Consider the following 12,122-nt stretch of genomic DNA (forward strand, 5'->3'; position numbering starts at 1 on the left):
AATAATTGAAGGTAGTAATCTGAATTACGAAAACGCTTTTTCATATTACGTCATTATTATTTCTATTCATATAGGCTGTACATGTATGTTATACATTCTTTGACAGCAAATGAGCCATACATTTACCCCTTTAAAGCGTTTACACCTGTAAATATTTACTCTGTATATTAAAGCGCACAGATAATGAAAACATTCATGTCAGCAACTCTGTATTGATACGCTTTATAAAATACGTACGACAACTAAAAATTGTTATTATTAAAACTTATGGTATAAAATTGACTTGAGTTATAGAAAATTTTTAATAAACGTATGTAATTTGAAATAAAATATTTTTTTCAAAAAATGATTTTATTGAACGTTGTTTGTTTGACTGTCACATTTTAATCCTATATGGTTAGATTTAATGTAATTATATACTTATCAATTGAGATTAATTATGTAATCTAGTAGGCAATGTCGCTTATGGAGATTCATGTCATTAATATATTTTATATCATTGCATTCCACAATTTATATTATTCTAGCAACGGTTTATTATGTTATAATGGTACTATTTCTAATTTACAATTTGGCGAAGATCCTTTGCTACGTAAAAACTTATTTACAATAGATCGTAGATTTGAAGCTAAATTGCGGTGTTCTTTGACTCTTCGATGCCTGGGTAAACCATAAAGCTTTTTGATAATTATAATTAATTCTTTTCATCAGTATGAGACATACTATAAATTAGTTTTATTTTCTGATGTGTATTAAATTATAGTTACAAATGTTAAGTTTTATGCAATTTTACTATGAAACGTTTTTTGTTATTTAAATGAGATAATATTGTCCGTAGGTAATAATTCAAAAAATTAATAAAGTGGTAACAGAACTGCATAGCGTCAATTCAATTATACGCAAAAATAATAATTACACTTATAAACAATTTTTCCAGAGAACTGTATGTTTCATTCTTTTTCTAAACAACTGTTGAAAGTGGTACCGTTAAAAGGCTTAATGTAGTACTAGCTTAGTTACTAAGCGATTGGCTTTTGCTCTTATGAACAAATTTAATGTCATTAAACGTAGGGGTAACAGGATTATTGCTTCTTGCAATTCATTAAAATAGTTAATTCGTATTCAACCCTAAATTCTTCTAAAAGCATAGAGAACGAAGTTTATTATTTTTACCTGAATCCAAATGACAATTAGGACGTCTTAATGTTAAAATAATGTTTTGTTCAAATTGTTTATATAACAGATGTGTTGTTTAATAAATGAATTTTAATAGCCATAATTTTATTTTTATTTGTGTGATAAATTTACTGTCCGCGAAAGAAGCATTGGGAATTTTATGCTTAAATTGTACTTCGACTCATCGTAGTTGGACTCGTTGCGTAGATGCCATAGAAAACGTTCACGCTCTTAACAGAAGTGATAACAATGTAGTTAAATGTGTTGATGGTTACTATTTTTTACTTCATGAGTAATTTTCGTAGTCAAGTTTTTTTAAATACGGTATAGGAAAATTCTTTGAAATATTTATTTATTTTCTTAGCACCTCGAGGAGTCACATATTTTACTGTAATTATAAAATAATTTTACAGATTTGTTCGTAAAAAAATATTTGCTATTTTTTAACTTTCTAACAATTATATGATAAGAGTGAAAATATAAAATGGAATTCTTTTTGCTATAATTTTAAACATTGTACCAATTTTAGATAATGCGTGGTGTTTCGTTCGCTCGTGGAGTGCTCGTGCAAAACACGCCTGGATTGTTCAGCGAGGTTGTTATGAGCTTACAGATAGCACTCTGCCTACAAGCTTTTCTGAAAACACAAGATTTATGACATGCAAGCGCCATAGGTAATTTAATACTATTAAGAAATCTGAAATTAATAAAAAAATCATTTCTTTAAGCTTAAGTTATTTACAGGTTGCCAGATGCTGAATACAATGTATGTTTGTGCCAAGGGGATCGATGTAATGGAGCATCCAAATTTCGATTCTTTTACTTACCAATAGATTTAGTACTTTTGACGTATTATAAATTTTACAAGTGCTTGTAACTAATTTCAAGCTATTTAAATATTGATGATTGCTAAGGAACTCATGCAATTCGTTTGTTTGGATACCAATGAACATTGACTTTATCGGTTTATAAGCAGCTTTCACTTTATCTGAGCTGCCTGTCTATTTCTACGAAAAGGACGGTAAGAAAAGTGTGTGTTAGTAGGCCGCGTCCGTTGCGTCGCGCACATTACTTTTTGTAGATACGCATCAATGTAACTAAACCTACATAATTAGAAAAATAAACAATTTTCTTTTTCGTCATTTCTTTAATTGAAAAACTTAAAACCAAAGAATAACATTTCATTTTAAAATAAAATCGAGATTGCGTTAATTAATGATATTTTTTTTATTTATGTAATAACATTTTTCATTGTTGAATTAGCTTTCTATAAAATGTAATAGAATTTTCTTATTTTTCACATTAAATAATACTTTTTATGATAAAAAGAACCAGCAATAATGTAATACGATATTGGCAGTATTACTTATGGTTACAATGGTAAAAGGTAATGTAATGTATTATCCGTAAAATATTGAAATATTCTTAAATTATTAATGTTATCCTTAATTAAGTTAAAATCGAAAAGAACTTATTAAATTATAAAATTTGATTAAGCGTTGCAAAAAATATTAAAATCGAATGGTGAATCAAATTTACGATATCGCGATGTTCTCTTTTTATATCGTTAATTAATAATTTATTGACTTATGCAATTTACCACATAAACTGCTATCATGCGTACTTTATTTCACATCTTATATAATGATGTAAGTTTGAAATTATAACTTTACATTTATCAGTCTTAAGAGCGTTTTTTTCTGTATTTTACCTATCATTCAATGTATATGTAATATATAGTTTGATTCTTTTATTACATTTTATATTTTAACAGCAATGGGCAGCAGCTTTGACCTTTGAATTCTAATTATTTTTACTGAATAAAAGCAATTGTTATTTAATTAGATATTGACCAATTGCATTGCGCGGTCCATGCTGAAAATAAATTATTTTTTTGTTACTGTAGTGCATGTTCAAAGTTTAATATATAATAAATAAATCCGCAGGCTCTATCTCGGTATCTTTTCGTTTTAGGCAAAGGTAAAAAACATTTTATGAATTTCAAATAATGTATTCAGAAATCACTTGTTAGCATTTTTTATCTATCAGGGACGTTTTGTTTATCATAAAAAATCTTATTTCTTCTAGTTATATCATTGATCTGAGATTCCGCTGATAAATGCTTTGTTCCAGATTCCTTTTGTTGCCTCTTAAACGAGTCTTCAACATATTCGTCTATCGTTTCGTCATCGAAATTCAACGAATCCTGTAACTCAATTTGTTTCTTAATCCGCTTATTTTTATTGTGAGAATCGTAGCCGTTTTCATCACTGTCTACTATGCCTTTTTTATACAATTCCACTGGGACTTCACTGCCATCGCTTACATCGTACTTAATTCCTAAATCAGTCTCTTGTAATTCTATTGACCCTAATCCATTATCAATTAAAGACTTCAAATCCTGTGCTTTACCTGCCCTCTTTGTATTATTAAATATTTGTACGTTTTTTGACTTTTTTTCTTTCAATGGATGTAAGTGTTTAACCTCATTTGTTATTTTTTTTGAAATATCGTTGTGTGCTGTGTCATCAGGATTAATTTTTGTCTTTGAACTGTAAGTTTTTACTTTCGAATGACCTTGTATAATTAAATACATAGGTATATTCGGAACTTCTGTAGTAAATTTGAATTCTTCAGAGGCGATAGTCTGAGCTGTAGATGTTGTCATGGGTGTAGTAAAGCGCATATGCAAATATGGATCATGAGTATGAACCGATGGTTTTGCATTAAGCAAATTATTTAGGACGTGAGGATTTACATGAAATGGTTGTCTCTCCGAAACTGTAGTAATGTCTGGAAATTTCACAGAAGATGGTGGCTGCATACTTTGCATATGTATTATGTCATCATTTTCTTCTGTGCTTTGTACTTTAAAAATTTGTATATTTTCTGAAGCGTGAGCGTACAAATTGTCTTCTGGTCTATCTGGATCCGCCACTATTGGCATTGACATCATTGGACCTAACATGTCAAAAAGCGTTGGTTTTGGTTTTCTTGACAAAGCTGTTGTTGTGAAATAATTATTTGTAGTTTTAGGTGCAGCAGTAGTTGCTTTATATGTCTCGTGTTTCTCTGTAGCAACATCATACGTAGATTCGGTTGGTGGCAGTGTCAATTTAGTAGTACTTAGAGTGGTAGTATCTACTGGTGGCACAGTAGTCGGTGCAAGTGATGACATAACTTCCTGCTCAGATAGATCTACAGCCTTTGGAGAATCTGGTAAGGGTTTGTAAAACAGATAAGGTTTTGAAATCTCAATAGAGTGGTCATTTGTTATAAAATTATGCGTTTCGTTAATAATATCGTTTTCGTCGAATGGTGTCGTTGGTCCCCAACCGGCGTAATCACTTGTCACAGGACTATTAGGTAAAACTTTTGTTTGATTGTAATTTAAAAACCAGTTTTGATTTGTCGTTGAAGATTGATAAATCAAATTTGCTTCTTGAACAGCAAAAGACGATAAGTGTTCCGGGGATACTGTCGGTCTTTTAATAAGTATTTGTCTATCCGGTTGCTTCTGAGTAGGAATCAGGGCCGGTAATTTATCCTCAGGCATCACAAAATGTGAAGGCTGGTGTACGAGCGGTGGTGGCGGCGGGGGTACAAGTATCGTCATTGGGTAATACTCGCTGTACTTATACGTAAAATCTTCAAATTTTGGTGGAAGTGGACGATATGTGCGTTGCGGTAAAATGGGAGGTGGACGAGGAACCACACTAGGTTTTCGTGAAGATACACCTAACACCAGAACCTCTGATTTTCTCTCTGGTATACGTTCTTGTTCCTGACGTGGTTCATCGGCCCAATAATGAACTCGCTCCAAGACAGGAGGTTCGTAGTCATAAGTTGGATCGTTTCGTAGTGGATCACCACGGCCGGTTAGAGGTTTCCATTGAGCAAAGTCCATTCGTGGAGAAAAGTTTGACCCTCCTGCTGAAGGATTGGAATCTCCCATTAAATCTGCAAAAATTATGCAATACAAAATACTATTAGAAATGAATAATTAGACCTTATAAATATAAAATAAAAATCAATAGCGTATTACGTACTTGAAATATTGCTTGAATGCTGGACCGCACCTAAAGGTACCGGACTTGAGTTCGCTGAAGCCAAAAAAAATATGAACAGCATCACGATCCATTTCTGTTAAAAAAAACATAAATACAGTTGTATGTAACAATACATTTTTATGCAGTTGAACATGTTATAATATTTTTATTATATAAAACAATGAAATAAACCTTAAATGTAATCTCTTCAGGATCTGCATATAATTATGTTCAGAAGAAAGAATTATCGTAATCAGGATCTTACGAGGGCAAGGGTTCATCAAACCTTAGTAGTGATAAATAACCTTAAACTTTATGTATATAAATAAAAAAAACTTTCTTTTTTGGACATATGATGTATCAGGCAATTAGCACGGTCTTCGGCTGCAATATGAGTGCTGTTGAGATGTTTGTAATTTTTTAGGCGTGCATGGCGCTCGTTAAAATACCTAGCGGCATGGCAGGATGAAACACGAGTTAATTTAATAATTTAACCATTCTTCTTTCACATGTAAATGCAACGACCCTTTTTGCTCGTTATGGAAAATTGTAGATTGTAATGGTCAAAAATCTGCGTTAACGAGCAAAAGAATTTCCGCAATGCGGTGATTAAATATTTTTATGCTTTTATAAAATATTAGTATTTTTAAGTTAACGGTAGTGTTGTGTAACATATTTATATTCATTATTAATTTTAGGGATTTTTTCCCTTAACACGTAATTCTGGTATAAGCGTACGTGGTAATATGTCTTGAACGTATTTTAGAGCATCAGGATACGACGTAGTGAAAGCAGTGCGTGCTGCGAATTGTTACTCAGGCGCTACCTGACAAGAATGACGAGGCGTTGATTTGCATCCAATTCGTCTTCTTCAGCCTTAGTGTATTAGTCCTTTCACTCTTATATCATCAAGTTATAACGTTACTAAATATAGTTATAAAATAAGCTTTTTAATTTTTTTGGCAAATGAAATACATTGATAAATAATATTAAAGAAATCAAATGTTTTTAAATGTTACTTAAACAATAATAATAAGAATAAGAATACGGTCAAGTATTAATAAATCACAATTTAGTTAAGCACGTTAGATAATATTTATATTATCAATATTTCTAATATAATTGCCTGAATAATACGAATAGCAAAAATATATCTGTGACTCTTGACAGTGTTTGCCCTGAATACATTGAATTTTATTTTATTTTATTTTATTCGGAAAACAAACAGTGTCTTATAACTACAAATAAAAACCTAAATAAAAACTATACACCAATTACATGTTTTCGCACATTTATACACAAACATAAAAAACGCAGAAAGTAAAAAACAATAAAAAATACATTATGGCCTTTAAGTTGAGCGAATACACTAAAGTTAATATGAAGCTATCATCGCTCCAGAACTGTCAAACCACGCCTTCGATAAAGTTTGTTTAAAATTATGCGTGTTAGAGACAAACAAATCTAGTTCGGGGTACCAAGCTAGTTTGTTCATCTCTCTCGCTGATCTTATAAAGAAGGAATTTTGTTTGTAATTTGATGTACATTTGGGAATGTTAAGATACATAGGCTGTCTAATTGTCCTACTTGGAACAACTAAGTAAACATGAGTTAGCAAGTGCGGAGTATCTACTAAACTCTGTGCAATATTCACTAGAAAAACAATGTCTGTAATTGTCCTTCTTTCTTGAAGTGGTAAAATGTGGTGTCTGATGCACCTTGAGATATAATTTGAATTGAACTTTCCGCATTTATATTGCAAGTATTCTCTTCAAGAAATCTATCAAGAATCTTAAGAATCTTTTATATTAAAACGGCACGCTTTAACTAGGGATTGTAATGGTTATTTTTAACAATAGAAAGCAAAATTGGGGATCTGACAGTATCAGTTTTACTGTCTATCGGTTGAGTTTCAGATCATTATTACTCTAAAAGAATAAAGATAAGTCTTTTATTACAAATTATTGAGTACTGTGTCAACTTCAGGCTGTTTCATGAAGGATAATCTTTCCGTGTATTTCAAAATTAGTCGCAATCACGTGGCCACTCTTGTTAATCGATTTTTATACTATTTTGTTTGATAAAATCAAAAGCAAAGTGCCGTTTCTGGAAACAATTAGATTTATCTCGGTACATAAATATTTGTCTTGTAATAATAATAACAATGAAGCATTTATATTCCAGAATCAACATACCTTAGATTTCACATGTTTGTTAGTCGTGTTAATACAGTTTACTTACTGGCGAATCTAATGTTAGTATGGTTAGTTAACTTCTTGAGTTGTGCGTCCCATTTTGGTGAAGGTCGCCTCTTTTCCCTTTCAGGCCCCTCATCTTTAGCGATGGTCTCCCAAATTTGTCCCACTTTTTCCACGATATCATCACCCCACCGTTTTGCTGGCCTGTCTTTTTTTTCTCTTTCCTTATGGCTTTTCCATTTTTATCTTAACTATACGTGTACATTATGCTATATTTTGGATTTATTACATTATACTGCCTTTCCCGTATAAATTGGATATTGCCTTGCATATCACTTTAATTGTAGGCACAGCCACGTACAAACTCATGCAGTTAGAGTAATTAATCCTGCGCACCCTTTGCAGATAGATCGATCGTCCTCCTCGATGTCGTGTACAGCCTAACAGGTAAATTTTTATATAATGTGAGATAAAAACAACACTTGAGTTTATTCTGTCAATTCCTCTCCCAGGGCTAACGTTTTCCAAAGTGATAGTAACGTTAGCTTAGTTCTTCCGTTAATTAGAATATAGCAGATAATCGTGCCGAGGTTTGGTGAACATTAATTTCTAATCGTAATGCTAAACGTTTTGAATGGCCTCCCAAATCGAGTTACACTGTTGGGGACCCTTGCATCTAGTCACTCCGTGAAGTTTTGTGCCATCCCAATCTTGTAATATATATAAAGCAATAGCCTGAGCCGAAGCGAGGAAGCTCTCGGACTTAGTTACGGTTGAAAGTCTAGACTAAGCGCTTTCAGCACTTAAAAATCTTGGATTTTAAAAATTATGGAGTAAAAGCCTTCGGATCAAAACACTTTTCACAGACAAAAATAGCATATCACCATTACATATATTATAGAATAAAGTAACCTGCTTATCACGATTAAAGTATGACCTTGACGACAACGTTCTTAAATTTCACGTTCGACAAACATTTGTACGACTACGCACAGACTTTCCATTTCTAAGTTTATAAGCTATTGTGGTTAACCCGATCCTCTAGTTTTACAAGCATATTGAAAAGCATACACCACTGACCATGAGATGTATGTGCATGCCAGTGAAAACGACTAAAGAATGCCGTGCTCTGTTCATGTGCCAGTTACAGTCGTAGGTTACAGTGGTCAGTAGGTGGATACTTAGTATTCTTACCGAACTACTGCTCTAAAAGTGCAACAATACAAACAATATTAGAACTCATTGTTCAGTTCCTAATTTTTTTGTTTAAAAAGGTCAAAATAGCAAAACGAAGATGTTTGCTAAAGTGATCTCGATATAATATTAATTAACGTAAACTTTGTATCTATGGCAAGTCTCCAGCTATGAACTAGCGAATGACAATTATAAATTGCGGCATTATTAATAGAATAGTGTAAAAATTCAATACAAATTGATTTATTCATTCCAACGTATTATGTAAATTTTGCTAACCTATGTAAAGGCAAAAATAATAGATCTAGGTAGTCTATAAAATGTTAATATATTTTGTTATTTATATTATACCTTTACATAAACAAAAAAAAAGTTTTTAACCGAAAATGCTTTTTACCTCACACTTACGTATAGCCCATTTTAACAAAAAATAAGACAGCATATAAGATCTCATTTAATATTTTCTTTAGTATATAGCCAAAAACTGTTTCTTCGCTTATTATAAAAAAAGTTCAAAAGTATTATTTAGATTCTTCCGAAAATCTTATTAGCTTAGCTTTATTGAAGAGAAAGTTTCTTTGGTATTTATTGATAAATTATTGAATTAATAAAGTACGCGAGGGGACCATCGCGTGGGAACCAATCTGGCTATTAAAATAAATAGATAGTTACTTTATGGTTTACTACACGTATATATGACCTACACACACAAGCACCGGACAGACTGATTGACGCCCGAGGCACTGTCGCCCACCACAAAGCGACTGCTGATTCAACTCGACAGAAATGAAAAAAATATTATTTTAATTCCGCCTCATAATTTTGTCAACTGAACATTTATATGGAATAAGAAATTAGTATGAACTTTATTTAACAAAAAATTGACTTTAAAAATACACTGGAGAATATATGCGCAGCTATCGGAAGAAAATTATAGGAAGTACTGTATAAGTCTATTTAGACAATTTTTTGGACCAAATTGATAAATTGAAATAAAAATTAAAAATTAGTTTTTATGACGTACCCGTTATTTCAAATATTTATTATAATTAATAGTAAACATAACATGTTGCATAAAATATGACTTCAATTATTTAATCCGAAATCAAAAGGATTGATTTGATTGTGCTTGATATGTCTGGTTAAAAATTAGACACTTCCAGCAGATTAGCCGTGTGGGTGCGCAAGGAAAGAAATATTAACACTTTCACAAGTTTTATGTGTCGATGACCAGCTGGCACTGTCAAGGTAAAGACGAACCCACGCAATAGTCTATCGCCGATTTGCCACAATTTGTTATACGTTTTCCATAAATTTTAGAGGCAAACTATTTATCCACATCCACTATCCTTTTAAATTTTAATATCGCACACATTTTGAAACTTAAATACCAACTAAATATTACAAAAAAAAACTACGCAACAACATAGGCAAATGTTTGCTTAGTAATTACGTAAAATTAGTTTATCGAAGTATTCATACATTTTTTCAAATTTTTCCAAGTAATAATTAAAGAAACAAAAATGTGGTGGAGGATTCCTTTACTTCTGTGAAAATAATTGATGACGAAATTTTTATTTTCATAAGACAGTATAAAAATATTTGTCATCTTATTGTCGTGTACAATTTGTAGTATCTCGTATTTATTTCACGCTTTAATGGGTTGTAAAGCTTCATGGTGCAAATATTATTAATTAAGGATATTCGAAAAAATTATTCATGCATGCATTTCAACATTACTCCCGCCAGTTTTTTCAATTATTTATCGAACAAATTTATAATAACACCACAATGAAAGAAAAAAAAATATTTTTTCATCATAAACCAATCTTATAAATAAACACGTTTCATTATTCGTTCGGCAGTGTGCTTCCAGTTTTGATGATAAGTCTTTTGATCTTTGGTGTATCTAAAAATTTAGTTAAATAAATTATAGATTTATATAATAAATTGTATGTAATATCTACACAATTACAGCCAAAAGGTTTTTTTTTAATCAAATGAAACGCAGAAATATAATTTTAAAAATGATTCAATAATATACATAATAACAATAGTGTTAACATATTTGCGAGTAGTTAGTAGGGCCGAAAAATTTTCCTTTGTCAGGTTAAAGTCCAGCTGGTGAAAATTGTTTATCTACTGAAATTTCTAAGTAAATAAAACAATGTTTTAATAGTAGATTGATATCTTTGACTACGACAGCACCGGTGTTTAATTAATTCAGACTATTGACACATGGAGTAAAGTCCATTGACCCTGAGTATAAACTTTTCTTTTAATTAATACAATATTTTAATTCGTGTTACATAATGGTATATATTACGACACGAAACGGAAAGCTTACAGATTAATTGTTTGTGCACACGCAAAATCGCAACTACCACGGTACATCATGTAAAATGATCTGGATTCGGAAATAGCTTTGTTATGTATAACGCCTTTATAGATATACATAAATTATTCGTATAACTCTAAACTAAGATGTACCTACATGTTCGAAAACGATCTAAATTATTTAGGATATAAATGTTTGATTTCCATGTCCTTCTTAAAATACGAGAATTCAGCAAAGGGATCATCAAATATTAAATTCAAAAACATAGTTTAGGGTTAATGTAAATTTGTTTTGTTTTTTATGTCGTAGCCATAAAGTAGATTTCTGGCACCATCTTCTATTATGTTTAATTATTCTAATTCTTAAAAGTAACAGAATTTCTTAGTACCTTCTCGGGAACTGGTGTAAATATTTAATGCGGAACAATTGAGCACACTTTTCAATTTACCGTAAGTGTGCCTCTATATGCTTATTCAAATATTTCTTGTATTTAATGTTTAAAAAATCTATTTATTTTAAAACAAGCATATGCAAGTTCAGACGATCTGAGAGGAGATCAAAAGAAAATACGAGAAAAATATCATATTGAATGATCGTTCTTGAATATTAAAGATGGCAAATATCTGTAATCTACAGGTGCTCCTAACCAAATTGGAACGTAAATTAAACACATAAATTCTTTATTTCCAAAATATCGAAAGTTTAGAAAATGGTGTTGGCAAAATTAGTTACATATTTTAAATAACGTTTGAATTCTAGCTCTTTTAAATTTTAATGGGTTATGAGTAACAAAAACACTTACCAAAACCATCTTAACGTTGTTGGATAATTCATAAAATAATTACGTACATCTGCAACACAACATGGATAACTGCGGCTATTGCTAAGAATTGAGAAGCGCAAAGACAACAAGTTACTCGTACGATGTCTGCTACACGTCTGACCACACCACTGTATCAGTAGCAGGCTTCTGACACCCATAGAGCACGCGTTGGGCACCCAACTCGTTTTCCCACCATACAAATAAGCTGCCCGGCTCATAAGTTAAATGGATTAAAGATCTGCTTCAAAATTTAAGCGTATCGATACGATTTGGCTCTTGAAATATGCAGTCTTGCAATATACGTAGTATCATTTGTTAACGATCGCATCTTTTAACTTTTTGAA

The 12,122-nt window shown here is 31.4% G+C and overlaps 1 protein-coding gene across 2 annotated transcripts; it reads right to left on the minus strand.

Annotated features, from left to right (window-relative positions):
• Positions 1–2,855: 2,855 nt before the first annotated feature.
• On the minus strand, positions 2,856–11,882 carry LOC137932911 (zonadhesin-like). Of its 2 annotated transcripts, none has more exons than XM_068776596.1 (3): positions 11,758–11,882; positions 5,226–5,319; positions 2,856–5,136 (listed from the first exon to the last, which is right to left on the minus strand). In XM_068776596.1, exons 1-3 carry the CDS (start codon positions 11,764–11,766, stop codon positions 3,215–3,217), a joined length of 2,025 nt encoding a protein of 674 aa, XP_068632697.1. In that variant the 5' UTR covers positions 11,767–11,882; the 3' UTR covers positions 2,856–3,214. The 2 variants fall into 2 exon arrangements, with proteins under 2 accessions (XP_068632697.1, XP_068632698.1); XM_068776597.1 differs by having other exon boundaries at positions 11,805–11,859.
• Between the last annotated feature and the right edge of the window lie 240 nt (positions 11,883–12,122).

This window comes from Battus philenor, unplaced genomic scaffold (genome assembly GCF_028537555.1).
Source record: "Battus philenor isolate CCGP_79_NKW_IND1 unplaced genomic scaffold, ilBatPhil1.0.hap1 SCAF_12, whole genome shotgun sequence".
Lineage (NCBI taxonomy): Eukaryota > Metazoa > Arthropoda > Insecta > Lepidoptera > Papilionidae > Battus > Battus philenor.